This window comes from Abramis brama (assembly GCF_963993115.1).
Source record: "Abramis brama genome assembly, chromosome: 1".
Lineage (NCBI taxonomy): Eukaryota > Metazoa > Chordata > Actinopteri > Cypriniformes > Leuciscidae > Abramis > Abramis brama.
The window spans coordinates 5,106,676-5,122,458 of record NC_139963.1 but is presented as its reverse complement, the minus strand read 5'-3'; the positions used below and the strand labels follow the sequence as shown (position 1 = coordinate 5,122,458).

General features: G+C 38.7%; 1 protein-coding gene across 1 annotated transcript in view; it reads left to right on the top strand.

Moving 5' to 3' along the window:
- Nucleotides 1-15,783, top strand: part of cep112 (centrosomal protein 112) — a gene marked incomplete at its 3' end in the record, with an annotated part of 211,975 nt that overhangs the window by 106,700 nt on the left and 89,492 nt on the right. Inside the window, exon 21 of the mRNA XM_084108946.1 lies at nucleotides 13,032-13,262. Within this exon, the coding sequence (XP_083965072.1) occupies nucleotides 13,032-13,262 (231 nt within the window). The remainder of the gene's footprint in view (nucleotides 1-13,031; nucleotides 13,263-15,783) is intronic.

Here is a 15,783-nt window from a genome sequence, read left to right as displayed (position 1 = left end):
TAGGATAATGTTACAGTTGATGGTTGTTATTTTTTTTACGCTGTGATTTTATGACATTATCGTATTTTTCTGCGTTGCATTGCATTGAAATCTATTACTTTTTTTTTTTTAAATCGCATACTTTTTCGCAAAACTGTTGTGCGTAAAAAAAACAAAACAAGAAGGATTAAATTTGGAAACTTTTTAGCCATTATGTTCGTGTGCAACTTTCCACTGCGGGATTTCCTTAAAAATGTTAACATTTTCATTGAAAAAGCATCTGAAAACCACAGGCTACCGGATTTAAGAAAGTAAATTTCCAAGCCCATTGTGACTGGGGCCTTTTATTGGGAACCATAGGGTGCTTTCTTCTTTTCTTGGGATGTTTAAATTGGGGTTAGTTGTATGTTGTGCACCAACCACTGAGTTCTACAGTTCTGTTTGCTGGTTTAGTCGCTGCGGTGCAGGTAGCATTTATCTGCTAATAAGCACTATTCTCTAATATCTGAAACTGCTGCAACAGGCATGTGTAATTTAGACAGTATTCATGACCTCCATTTTGGTCATCAGCGGGTTTCTGGTGCCTGTTGTGCCTAGTGCCCCGTCCGCCGCTTCCCTCTCCAGCCTGGATATCGTGAGATCCTTGTGGGAAGCCATTTGATAGGCTAGCCCCCAACTGTGGATTCAGTGGACTCTTCAAACCCCAAGATTAAATGTAAATTGTCAGCATGGCTAAATCATATTTATTGGCTCCTAGCAAGAGAAAGTTGTGCCGTATAGGACATAACAATCCATGATGAAATGTTCCAATCTGAATTGATATATTAGCGAACAGGTATGGTAACAATACCTTAAGCGATCTATATTCAGTGTATTTTTTATTTTTTTCAGTTTTGAGTGAAAGTTGTTTTCACCTGCTCAGAAAATGGAAACAACCATTTTTTTTACAGTAGTGCTATTAGTGGTTTGATATCAATTTTCTCGCTAAAAACAATTTCAAAAGAGTTTATCGGTGCCGTTTTCAACAAGGAAGATCATGTTTTACTAAAAAAGGCTAAATAATAGTAAAACTTAACAAATGAGAGTCAAAAAGTGTGTTGTTAAGTGTGGCCTGTTCAGTGGACATGTCCTATATTAGCGAAAAGGTGTGTTATTGGACTACTTAAGCGCCCTATATTCAGTGTGGGTTTTTTTTCTGTTTTGAGTGACAGTTGTTTTAACCTCCTTTTTTACAGTAGTGCTATTAGTGGTTTGACATCAATGATCAATCATCTCGCTAAAAACAATTTCAAAAGAGTTTATCAGTGCCGTGTTGTTGAACGCGGCCTGTTCAGTGGACATGTCTTTCATCAGCTGCTAGTTGGCACTTAAAGGAAAGAGGTTTGTGGTTTGGCTGATCTGTTTCTCTTCTGTGATTCAATGATGCAGTTTTTTGCCAAGAGTATATCAACCCTCTATGGCCCAAACCATCTCTATTCCAAATAACCCCCTTCAACTCACTGAGAGTGAAACGCAACTCATGGACTTGAAAAGATCCCTTGAAATATCTCCAAGAATATTGACAGGTAGAAAGCTGATGAAAGTTAATGCTATTTATGAAGCAAATAACATTTTTTTCTTTTTTTTTAACCTCAACCCTCAGAGATATCCCAAGTATTTATATTGATGATATATTGGATTCAGAAAAAATTGCAATGCTGGACTTTTAAGGTTTCAAAATTTCACTGCTGTAATAATTCAGTGTTACTTTTACTTTCTTGAGACGCCTAAAATTTGGAATAGGAAATTTCAGAGCAGAGCCTCTGAAACTCTCCAAAGCTTTGAGATCCTGGAATATTCCTACACCCCTCTTACACTTCTGAAAGTTTCATTTGGCTGTGATGAATATCACCTGGAATAGTTTATCTATGATTTACTGAATGAGCAATGTTGTGGGAAGAGCATAAAAATTGTTGACCATAAGACCCACAAAAATCTCAAAGGTTTATATTATTCTTTTTATTATATTATATTACCCTTTTTTCCCTCACTTTTCCGCCCGTGGCATTATTACAGCGAGAGACTTCCTATAGGATGCTCCGCATTTCTGTTTAGTTGCAATCAGCTCAACAACATTATTGATAAAACAAGCAGTGCCGGCTCTGAGGGAATGTGTGCATTTAGAGAGTGCCATAACAGCTACAGATAGCTTGAAGAAAACTACTCAGAAATGAGTGTTATGACCACAAGCCTAAAACAAGAACTAAATGCCAATTATTATATTTATTTTCAAATGCATCAAAATCGCTTTATAAGCGATCCAAACTCAGAGCACATGGAAAGTGTTTACTGCGAACTGAGCTGCTCGAAACACTGAGACGTGTCTTTGAATAACGCATTGCAACTTTGGAATAGACATAGTGATGTTGTTCACAGTCCACCTTAAACCCTTTTGCCTCTATAATGTTGCCATTGCTTGTTGACATTATGGACTTAAGACTCCATTTTCACAGCTGTCCAGGTAGCTTGGGAACTTCAGTAGCTCATGAAAACAGTCTGAAAACCAGAAGTTTTGCGTTTTGATCCTCCCGAGAAGAGTAATAGATAATTCTTTATGAAAATCGTGGAATGGATTGGAAGATTGGAATTTGATCCAAAACAACATTTTGTCAACAAGCACAAAACAAGTGTTTGTTTTTCCAGTAACAGTGTTGCATGCGGGGAGATTCAAATAGTAATTTGTAATATTCTTATAGTCAAAGCATTTTGATCTCCCCCTAGTGGTTGGCTGCAGTATATGTCATAAGCCCCACCCTCTCCATGTAATCGAATGGGACGCAAGCCAAACTAGAAAATCCAATTACACATCAAATATGTTTTTCCAATGATGGTTTCGGTCACTTTAGGCAATTCTAAAGTGTTTGTTTTTCCAGTAAGTTTGGTTTTAGTTAGTTATTTAATGCTAATAGGGTGTAACGTCATGTGCAACGTCAAATGACATAATCAGAAACGACCGTTTCTGGAATATAGTGGAGAGTTACAGGATGTAATTGGCAGTGTAGATTGAGACAATTCACAGGGCGGAATTGAAATCATCACCCATCTCAGGTCATCTGATCATAAAAATTATCCACAAAAATATTGCACTTATGTATTTCTCACTACCTTTGAATGCAGTTTGAGTGATCAGATCACAAAGCATTTTTGACCTGTGTTTAGTGCTAAATGAGTGGCAGGTGTAAATAATCATTTGTACTAACTGCTGGGCCACAGGTCTGTCCATTAACTGTTGAGTTACATTTTCATCATTCATTCATTTAAGTTATGCTTATTTAATGTAATTTAATTAGATATCAGCCAACATGAACTCTAGATATGTTATTGGCAATTAAATACTCTTATCTGTTCACCACTACTCATTACTTCATACACAAATTATGCTATTAAGTTTCCTGTGTTGTATTTCTGTATTGTATTTAAAATTTAGTGAATTCTGATTTAAATGTTGGACATGCATAAATAATGGTTCTCCGACCACTCCCCTCATATGCCACTGGTAAAAAAATAAACTAAAAGGTAAAAAGTCCCACCATTGGTTGAGCCAGTGTTACTGTGTTGAACTGGTTGGATACTGAATAGTATCTGTTTGGTAACAACTAAATTGAAAGTTATATTTAGAGTTGAGAGATTTGAGTTTTGGGTTGGGTTTTATATAATTAAGTACTGAGTAATATTAATGAACAGCATGTACTTACTTTAGGATTAGGGTTTGGTTTAGTGTTACAGCATGAAATAGATAGATTAGATTGATTTTTTTATTTGTCCTCAAGAGGAAATTAGTTTCCACCCTAGATCCGTACATAACACAAACACACATAACATGTTAAATTATCGACTTATCATAATACAATAAAAAAATAATCACTGACATAAAAAAAAAAAAAAACAAGAGAGCATAAGTGACGTATCAATGGCCGATTTCCTATGTATTTAGAGCTTGTATAGATACATAGACCCATAAATAGATGGAGATAAATAGAAATAAATAAATAGACTGTGATGACACATTTCCACAGTTTTGAACATCACAAATCTAGATTTAAAACATGTTTATAACACTACACTTTGTTATATTACCTTGGTAGTGAATTTCAAAAATAAAGTTTGTAATACAACAGCTGAGAGAGTGATGGCAAATTTCACATAATTCTCTTTTCTGACTGCTGTAATCAGTCTCTCTATAATTTTCCACTCTTTTGAAATGTCATAGGAAAACTGTCATGGATTTATTTTATTTGTTGCTGTTGGAGCAAATGAGAACACAAAATGTATATTTGCTGTCTCCCATTCATCGCTATAGATGTTTACCCAACTAACCCAACAAAAATGTGAAAAGGGTCCATTATGCATAATGTACTGTCATCACTATAGGTACATATAACGTGTAACAAGGACACTGTCAAATAAAGTGTTACCAAGACTTGTTTCTAGTCCGTCCTGTACATGTGATTTTAATTTAAAGCTCAAAAAATTGACAAAATGATTGATATTGGAGGTGATGTTTATCACGTCAGTTCACATTCCATAAGCCTTCACACGCCACTAGCAGTCAGTCCAGGGTAACATCACTCACATCTCTTCCTGGAATACACACAATGAAGATGAGCCATTCAGACTCATGTCTTGATGTGGTCAGGACGTCAGGAGCGGGCAAGATGAGCCAATGACTGGTGCTCTTCTCACAGCACAGAGAGCTTTTGTTCCAGGTCGCGGTGACTTGTTTTCGCCCTGTACCGTTGGTTGGTCACGGCCCGTTCTGTAACCCACATTACATGGTGTCAGCGTGTGTTTTCCTGTTAGTTGCAGGAAATCACAGCACATCTGGTTTTACAACCATCACTGGAGACTTCATGTTCCTCTCTCTACAAGTCCGAATTCAGTTTCCATTCAGAGGTCTGCTAGATTTAGCTCTATCGCTTCCCCTCCTCTCATGTGTGGCTGTATCGATCTGAAAGGAAGATGATGAGGGAGTTCAAATCCCCCTCGTCTCCGGACTGGAGTCTGTGTATTGGTTTCCTCGGACTCTGCCGCCCTCCGGGTTCCTGTTTTCTTTAGTCTGTTTGAGGATGAAAAGACCAAAAACATTGGGATGGTTCTCAGTAAATATAGTTGCCTGAAGCCAGCGCAGTAAACCAATACACAGCGCACTCCAGAGACTAATGCCCATTCAACACGCTCACAACATTATATACGTTCATTATTACACGGAAAACATTGTGGACAGAATCTACGCTTTCACTTATTTGGTCTTTTATCAGCCTGAACTCATTTAGTCTCGTTCATAACGAGCCATTTAATCGTTGGAGGTCTCTAGTACTGCTGAATGATCTAGTGTTGCAGAACTGGACTTGGCTTTTGAAAATCAGATCACAAATGAGAAATATCTCACTCTATTTTAACAAGGATTGCTGTCATGATAACCTATAATGAACATGATGAGCTCTGATCACGTGACTTCACACGCATTGGAAATGGCTTCCATTAATATCCATTGATTCATATAATTTAGATAAAGTGGACATTTCTTACAAACGATTATTTTAAAGGCTAAATAGATCCACTAACATTGGGACTTTGGATCATGGTAAGCATTAAAATTATTACTGTTTTTTTTTTTTTTTTTAGCATATCTATAATGTTCACACCAAGACACTACTATGTAATATTATTATGACTAAATTAGTGCCATATTTCATATTGTTCTTGTTTAATTAATGCAACATTTTTGTGGTGTAATTATTATTTATGTATGATCTGTCTATAGATTGTATTTGTTTGCGGATTGAGATTTGCTGCATATTTCATTTGATTTGATCTCCAGACAGATGTTAATGTCTCAGACACTTACAAAAGAAGGAATCAGGTCATTTCATTTAGACCCACTGTACAGATGCTTCATTCTGCCATTCAAATCCATTATTATGTTTTCTTGCGATTTTATTCTTGACAAAATTACGTTTTATTTAATTTTTTGGGGGGGGGGGGTCTAGTTTTATTTCTCATTAATGTAACATGCAGTTCAAACAGCATGGGAGAACATCTGAAATCCTTGGAGTCTAGCATCATATCGCTCTGATCGGCAAGTTAATGAAGCTGTCAAACTTTCAAAGAACTTGATTCCCCAGTAAGAGATTAGAACACAGAAAATGAAGGCAGACATGGCATAGGAGATCAGGCCTGCTTTCTGATGCGCCAAAAACAACAGGCTTGTTGACGGCGGTCACGTTGTCTCGTGCGCCAGCGGGAGGTTTGTAGTCAGCCGTTCGGATTGTCATGCCGCCCAAGTAATCTCAGAGCTGTTATCCAGGCAAAGGCTGGCTGCCTCAGCTCCAAAAGAGTACAGTTTTTTTAGTCTTTTCTTCACTATATCCGAGTAAAACGGTGAAACATGAACATGAAAAAAAATCGTTTATAGTAAACACTGCAATATTCCATAGTAAAATATGAATTGTGATTTTAAGTGCATGTAAACAATTGGGATAAGCTTGCGTATCAGTATATTGGATCTGTGCATTAGGTCTTAAAGTGACAGCAGCCTAATAAACCCGTCTGTGTCATCAATGTTAATCAAACAACAAAAGAAAAGGAGAAAATTACTCACTAATCTTTCCTTAATATTGCTTAGGTAAAATATAATGAATATGTAATATAGTGCATATATTTAGTAAAATGCTCCTTTCTAGAGTTATTTATTCTATCTAACTAACAAGGTAAGTAAATATAACGTTACACGACATTGTTAACAAGCTGTTTTAATGATGTCTTTCCACGGTTGAAACACTGAGCGATTACAAGTTGTACTGTTTCTTCCAACATACCTTCTGATGTTCATTCATGTGTGTTTGTGTAATAGTATAACTAGTTGTAAAGAGGAAGATCTTGGGATTTATGAATCAATATAAAGACATTGAAAAATCAATATTGTCAACGTTACGATAATGTTCTCCACGTGGTGTGCAGGAAAAAGATGCAAAACAATTTCAGCCGAAACGTTTTTTTTCTTTCTTTTTTTCTATTTTCCACAATATATGATGCCATCAACTCAAATCCAGTGATTATTGTAGCATCTTAGAAACATAACAAATGAGATTTAAGCTTATTGATTTCAATCTGATTGTGTGTCAGAGGCTCGGTAAACAGGCTGAGACTTGGGGGCTGTTTACACGACACCGTTTTCAACTAAAAACGTTAAAAAAAAATGTTTTGGCCGTTCGTTTACACGACAACAGCGTTTTGGGAGCCTTAAAAACGCAAACTTTGAAAACGGGTTTAAAAGTGCAAGTTTTTGAAAACGGTCTCTGTGTAAACAACAAAAACGTGAATCTCTGAAGACGACGACGTCATGCACATGCGTATTACGTGTTCAGTCTATAGTGTTTCATCGCCATCTACTGGCCTGGCAGCAGAATACAGTGTTTTTAGCCGTTTTCGCGGATCCGTGTGAACGGGGATCGTTTCTGTACGCGGAAAAACTCAAAGGAAACTCGTTGCCGTGTAAACGTACCTTAATATAAGTTGTTGTTAGCTAGCTGCTAATTTTATTCAATTGTATATGGTAGAAAATTAGACTATTACTTTTTTTATTCTACTTTTTGATATTGATATTAAATACCAAAAATAATTATCAGGTCTAGCAAAGAAGGATTTTATCTTACAAAGCTATGAAATCCAGTGGCAAAATCACAGCTTTAAAAAAAAGAAAAGAAAGTATGACAGTGTCCGTCGGCCACTTCCGAAGACCAATTTTGACACAGGAAAAACCCTGTAAATCACTATCGTTAGCACAACATGCTAACATTTCACTAACATTAACATGATTCTTTCACTGTTCTCTCTTGTACGAGAGTGGAAGCTCATCCAACGTATCCAAGTCATCGTTCAGATCTTTTTTTTTTTTCCCATATCTGGACATATGGTTGACACAAGGAACTTTTTGCCAAACCACGACTGTTTTTAAGCAGTCATCTAATGGCATTGTCTTGATTTCAGCTGCTCTTTTCAACTCTGGAAAACAAAACAGCACCATCATGAGTCCCTCCATCCAGCTGTGATGGGTCACTGAAGATGGGCTCCAGCAGACGGGCTCTCACCACCAGATGGGTCCTCGATGATGAAAAGAGTTTTAATCTCTGGCCAGACATCACTGGAGCTTTTCACTAGGCTTCACGTTGAACTCTTAAAGACATGCAAATCCATTTCAGCCAAAGATTTGGATCGCACCATTCGTCTTTCATCCAGAATGGTGCTGTAGTCCTTGAAAATGCAAATTGAGGAGCATGTCACACATATAATACCTCAGAAATCGCCATAAAAGACTCCGACCAATGCCAACAATCACCAGGTTACAGTACATCAGTTCTCAGACAGTCCAAACGCAGATTTATCATGTTTGATAAGAGAGCCGCCCACATTAACAGTGTTAATACACTAATCCGACAAAACCCGACCAAGTGTCTGTTGGCGCTCTGTGAATTGGCCTTAAGAGAACAGGGACCGACATACTCATACGTCTTATCTGTTTCCCTGAGGAATGCACTTGGGATGTCTCACTGTTTTACAAAAGCTGGTTAAATGACACTTGTTCTCAACTTCAATGCAATATACAATCTTCTTTTCAGAATGTTTGATCCAGTTCTGTACACAGAATTCAGCTAATGACGATCGCATTTAATTCCTCATGGTATATACTGCTAGCTGTTAATAGTAAAGCGGTTTGGGAAAGGTAAACTCACACTGCTGTACACATTCGCATCAGGTGGTGGATCACATGACCTTCACTGTCTGTGCACTCCCATTGGTCGTCATCACACTGTTTCACTGCTCATTTGCAACTGTTCAAAACTGTAAAATCATCTCTTGTCATCTCACATTGGCTTCTCTCATTGAAAATGAATGACTTCCTATCATTTTCTGCTACTCCGTGTAAACAACCTTTCAGGCATGGCATGGGACTGACATAGCATGCCATCTGATGCCATAGAAGAATGATATTTGGTTCTCAAAAAAAAACCTTTCAGTGATCAGTTCTTAAAAGAACCATTTTTTCACAGCAAGCCGCGCACACACAGTTTTTATGTGTTTGGCCAGGGTATTCACATTTTCTTTTTATTGCATAAATAACAGAATACATCACAGTCTGTCCTACATTCCTATCTCTCTCACTTAATTTGAATTAAATTCGTTCGTTAAACCATTGAAGTTACAACATATACGATGCGACGTTCTCTGTGATTATTGCCTCTCATTTTCTGTGCTAGTTTTCTCAGCTTCTTTTCATAAAAGCACGTCCAAGCCCATCAAAGATGCATCAGAAAATTCTTCCCAGAGTCCAGTTTAAGAGGGAATTATAGATTAAAGGCTCCTCTGAGCCGAGATCTAATAGCTTTGTGCCGTTTCAGAAGCATGTGGGCTGGTGCTGCTCCGCTCTGGCCCGTATTGGACCCGCGCGCACTCTTGGCATCTGGGTGTTTGTGTGACACGGCTTTGAAGTTCGCTGCTATTCCCCCAAGTGGCCGCAAAACAACTTCAGATGATTTTCCGACAGACGTGCCACGTGATGCACTTAGCAGTCTCCTCCCATGGATGTTTGGGAGCGCGAGGTGCAGGCGAGGGACTGCCAACATGCCAGACTCTTCCACATGCCACCATCTGCGCCAGGGTTAAATGTTTTGGGAGCGCAGATTATTTGATATCAAGATGTCACTTTATTATTAAGGACGGGGTGCGCTGTTGTGTATAAGGCTGTTAGCTTCAATTGTGCTTTTAATTGCTAAAGTACACCATATTTTATGTAGACTTAAAGGAATAACCACAGGGGTAACCAGACAGTTGATGGACCCCATTGACTTCCATAGTAGGAAAAAAATACTTGAGGGTGAGTAAATGATGACAGAATTTTCATTTTGAAGTGAACTATTCCTTTAAAGGCGTCATGAAATGCAGCTTGAGAATACGTCACCTGAACACTCAGGTTAGTTTATAAAGGTTGCAAAAATGTCCAATATTTCAAAAATAAAATAAAATAATATTTTCCATCCTCAATTTCACTCTGTGGGAAAAACACAATTTTATGGGGCTTTATCACTTTCAGAACAGAAGTAAACACCCACTGCTGTGATTGGTTAACTTCATCGCACCGTATCCACACCCTTCTTTATAGCATGTCATTTATTTTGACACTCGATTGACATTCGACATTTGATGGTAAAGCGTATATGTTTGAGCCTGAGTCAGATCCCGAAGTAGAAGAAATAGAAACAACCGGGTATATACTGATTTTATTAGCAATACTCAAACAATGATACGCTTGGTGTATAAATAGCATTAAACGCTGGTTTGACGTTTATTACAAACACAATGTGAGCGTGAGAGGCACGACGTGACAAAACACAATAGAACCCATTATAATCCGTGATGCTTTCTACACTGGATATAGCGCAACACACCACGAGAAATCCCAGACTGTAAACTGATACCTCTCTCTATTTCTGACGAACTCCAAGCGCTTGCGCTGCTTCTCACACGAAGGACAACTGGATTTGGTGTGTTCATACTTGGCATATTTGGTTGGATTAAAACAAACCCTGGTGTGATTGCTCTGTAGTGCGGTTCATTTAAATAAGTGTGAACGCTGCCATCTGAACCAAACAAGTGGACCGAGACGCTGAAAAGATGGGTCTCGGTCCGCTTCCAAACCAACTCTGGTGCGGTTTGAAAGAAATATGAATGCAACACGGACATAATGTCACAAGATGCGACCCTAAAAAGGACAGAAAAGAATAATTCATATTTTGAAATGGGGGAGTTATTTTTGACTTCTGAAACTTGCAGTTTGTAGAGTAACCTCTTATATGTGTAAATGTCAAGAGCATTTTGGTTTCCATTTCATGACCCCTTTAAAGCATCAAATGGTTTTTAAAGAGATGTATTCTAAAGGGTTTTATTCTGTGTACTTCATTAATTAATGTTCCTGGTCTTATAGTGCATGACTCGTCAGTTCTTGTTATTTTAAAGAGAGAAAAACCTTCCGCCTATCTATCTTAGAAAAGACTTATTGCACCGCTGCGCTTCGGGCGACCCGCGTTCGAGTCTCGGCTCGTGGATCTTTCCCGATCCCATCCCCCTCATCTCTTCCTGTCCCCTCTATACTATCCTATCATAATAAAGACAAAAATCAGCAAAAATGTACCTTTGAAAAAAGGAGAGAAAAATATCTGTCATCAACACTGTCTTCAACATGTAATAATGACTTTAATGTTTGCGTATTCAATGTCACAGACGTGAAGAAAAACAATATTAACCAATAAAATCATAGCCCAATTTTCACAATCTTATCAAATCCCAGTAGATACAATCGAGTCAATATTTCCTGCTAAATTGTTTACTCTGATCATTCAGAGGTATTTGGAAATATATCAGAATTACAGAAGAAATGTGTGAATGCTGTTTTTGTGGCCTAGAAATATGTTTTGCCCCAGTCACTTCTAGCATTGAGCGAAGTTACGCATTCTCTATAATGCTGTTCCTACTGTATGTACTCCAGTTTCAGCAGTTGGTCAGTGTGTCAGATGGGTCTTGACTCTCTGAACGAGGTCTCCGACAGCTCCATCAAGGGCTATTTCCCGTGGTAATGCCTCTGATTTCTTCTCTTTTTATCTGCTCTCTTTTTTACTCGCTTTCACAATAACGCAACAGCTCATTGGCAAGCGGTCTCGATGAGGTTTTTCATCTTCCTGAAATGAGAAATGGCAGTGGTACCTCGTCCCCATGGGTAACTGACCTTTGATATGCACTAATTTTGGTCATTAAATCAAACCGCTGACCTTTATGGAATGCCGAAGCTTTGATGTTGAACTCTTGTGGCTCAGAGATCAGAGGCTGTGGTGTCTGTTTCCCTCTTCCTAGAATGGGCACAATCCTCCACTGGTCCTGCTTGGCTTGTTTCTTGTATCCCCTCTCTCTCTCTCTCTCTCTCTCTCTCTCTCTCTCTCTCTCTCTCTCTCTCTCTCTCTCTCTCTCTCTCACTTTCTCTCTCTTCTGTCTTTAGTTTTTCAGTTTGCATTTGTTTCTGTTTTGCAGTCTAAGGCCCTGTGTGCACTAAAGCGTTTTTTCCACACGACTGGCTTATTTTTTCAATTGTTTTCAATGGGAGCGGTGCGTTTTTAAAACGCCATGAGCGTAACGAGGCGCTGAGCGTCTTTTTTCTGGTCGCCGAGAGTGGAAGAATGTTGAACTTTGGGTAAAACGTTTTACCCAGCCATCCAATCACAGTGGAGGAGTGGCGGGACCAATACCACACCAACCGTCACATTCTGCTTGTACAACGTCAACAGAGGACAACAACAAGCACACTAACGGAACAAAATAATTTAAAACAAGTGCCAGAGCAAATACTGTACATTGTATTGACTATCTGAAAAATGAGATACTAGTAACACTTACGCGGATATTCCGTATCATAGCAAGCCAAGCGGTTTCAAAGTGTGTACAGCGTAATTGAATGTGTTTATGCTGTGTTTAGAGTGAAGCTTGTGTAATTGTAATACTTCTCACCGGTTATTCAGAGGGTATCAACGATTGTTTTCCATCTCCATTTTCTTGAAAAGGGGGTTGACTTGTCAAACACTGCTGGATTTTTTTGTACCTCGGCGATTAACTTCTCCATAATGTCGTCTGTCATTTTAAATGCACGAGCCCTTTAAATTCGAGTGGATTCTGATTGGCTGTCAGTGTTTTATCATTCGACAGCTGGAAAAAAATCGTTCTGAAAGTGATCCCAGCGATATCGTTCCTCATATCGTTATCGTTACAGCTGTGGTGTGAACTCTGCTATTCTTTAATATGGAGAACGATTTTTAGAAGTATATCTTTATCGTTATCTTTATAGTTATCGTCCTTGGTGTGAACTTGCCTTAAGTGTTGTATTCCCAGATTCAGTATTGCATAAACACACCTTATATGGGTTCACCTTAACAGATTTACACATGGCGTTTTTTTGTGTTTCTCATCACCAGACGATCTCGGATCTGGAGTCCCAGGTGCGTTCTCTGAGGAAGGAGCTTCTGGCGGCGCACAGTCAGAGGACACAGCAGCTGACGGAGTTGGGTTTACTGCGGGAGGAGGAGCGAAAGCGGGCCGCTCACGACCAGCAAACCGCTCTGGACCGCATGCGGGCCGAGATGGATCAGGTGCGGCAGGACCTGGAAAGATCCCACAAGACTGAAAGAGAGCTGGCACAAGAGAAGGTTGGTGTGGACTTCAGACTGAATGGGCATTGACCCGTACTATCACACACCCGGTGTGTTTTGCTAGTTTCAGCCCGACGCGGTTTTCATTTTCATGTCCTGTGCCACGTTGTTCAAATAGCAAATGCATTTAAATAAAGTGTTACTGAAATTTTGGAAAAAAAAATTAGTCCCTGGTTCCTGCAGTAGAAACACGCTGAGTACCCCGGGGAAATTCCTGCGGTGGAAACGTGAATAAATAAACGTATAACTTATAAACAGATGAATGAATACACAAGACAAGCTTCTCACCTAATCATGTGTGCGTTACGGACAATAGACACACACGCATGTTTACCGATGGCCTGTGTTGGCTTGAACTCCAGCACTGAGGGAAGAGTTAGTATTTAATTCTACACATTAGCCCCGGCTCTATCAAGGTTGAGCGTTGAGCGACTATACCGGAAATCCTGCATCCTCACAGTTTTTAAAGCTCTTGATTCCAGCCGCAGAAACGAGGGCTTGGAAAAGTGGCCGTAATCCAGCACAGGTTGGCCAGGAACCGGCTAAAGGTGGTATTGATCAGAGCGTAATCCTGATTAGGCCCATCAAAGCGATTAGTTTTCATTAAACACATGCACCACTGCTGACTGCACATCTGCGGCACATTAGCGTGCCATTTGGCCTCTTCATAAATCCTGGGCCTCCATTTTGGAGCCATATGTGAGTACATTGCAGCACATAAATCCCATCTGAAGAGAATCCCGCCTGGCTTTTCCACTCTCAGGCTGACACGTAAGGCTTGTTTACAGAATCAGTGTCTGTTTCTGCCAGCCCTCATCTGATACTCATCCTGACCTGTGTCTGTCTCTGGGACTGATTGACACGCTTTAGACTAGAGCTGCCAAAGTTAATGTGTTTTCATGTTTTAACACTTTCATATTATGCAGTTAACACATCCATCATTCGACAATAAATGAGAGTCGGTTTTACTTTTGTAATACACATTCCAGGTTTTATAATGATTCATCAATGCATATCATTGAAAATATAATATATAATATAAAAAAAATAGCTTGTTCGGCCTTCCAAATTTCCAGTATATCCAAAGTTTAACGATTCAATCAAATCACAAAGGATAAAGTAAAGGTCAATCAAGCCCTAAAATTTGTCGCAGTGTCACTTTACAAAAGTAGAATATCCAAATCAAATCAAATCTAAATTTATTTATAAAGCACAATAAAAACAATAGTTGACCACTGTGCTGTTCAATACCAAACTAAAATAAACATAAAAAGTAAATATAAACAATAAAAAACCGCAATGCAATGAGAAAAATTGAAGAGTACATCAAAACACTGATGGATGATGAGGCCTAAAAAACTAAGAATATGGTGTGAATGCCATAATAAATGCATTAAAACAAAGTCAAATTTGAGCAATGTCAAATGGTACTTTTACACAACAACAATATGATTAAAATGGAGAAGGTTTTTCTTTGAGGTTTAAAATAAAAAAGGTTTTATCACATGAACAATTTTGTTCTTTCTCTAGAGCAGGGGTCACCAAACTTTTTTCTCTGGGGGCCACATTATCGTTCCTGACTGTGATGGGGGGCCGGGGCCGGGTCAGCTATATAACATAGAATTGTATGACCCAGACCAAAATGACCACCAGCAGGCCTCATTGTGTAGTAGAGATTACTAGCCTGGCACAGCCATCCCCACTACTATATCCACACTACTATATCAACACTTGATTCCTGGCACATATTTGTTTATCTTTACTAGTGGTTTGCAAAAGTTGTAATCGAGTCTTCACACTTTGTTTTAATTAAAGTTATTCTTCACAAATAATCATTGGTCCACTATTCTTTGAAAACTCTGCACTCTCTTTTAGGGGTGGAACGGTACACAGAAGTCACGGTTCGGTTCATACCTCGGTTCAGACATCACGGTTCGGTACGAGTTCGGTACAATGGAGGGAAAAGCAAAAAATAAATGCAGAAGGCTTGCGCATGTCTCAGGCTGGACCACCAAAAGAAAAATAAATGTCTTAAGCCTTGTATTTTTTTTTTTTTTTTAAGTAAAAGCATAGAACCAGTTTATTTGTAGTGCACTGACAATAGTTTTATATAATTAGTTTATTAATTCAATTAATAAAAATACCTTGATATGTTTGGTAATTGTACCTGAATGAATTGAAAATTAATCTGCTACATTTCAGATTAATATATTTGTTTTCCTTAAAAATTTAATTAACAGTAACAAACACTTTGCAGTTTGAATGATGTCCTGTATAAACTGAATGACGGAGTATGTTTTTATGTTTCCACTGTTCGATCGCGGCCGCGCCTCACACACTCACTCACACACACACACGCACACACACACGCACACAAATATAAGTAAACACTTTACGACTTTTCGATCGCGCCCACACCTCTCTCTCAACATATTCCAGCATAGCAATCTTACCATTGCAGTCTGCTTCAGAGCTTCAGAGCTAAGGCGGAGCTACAGATTAGGTGTTCCTAAAGAAT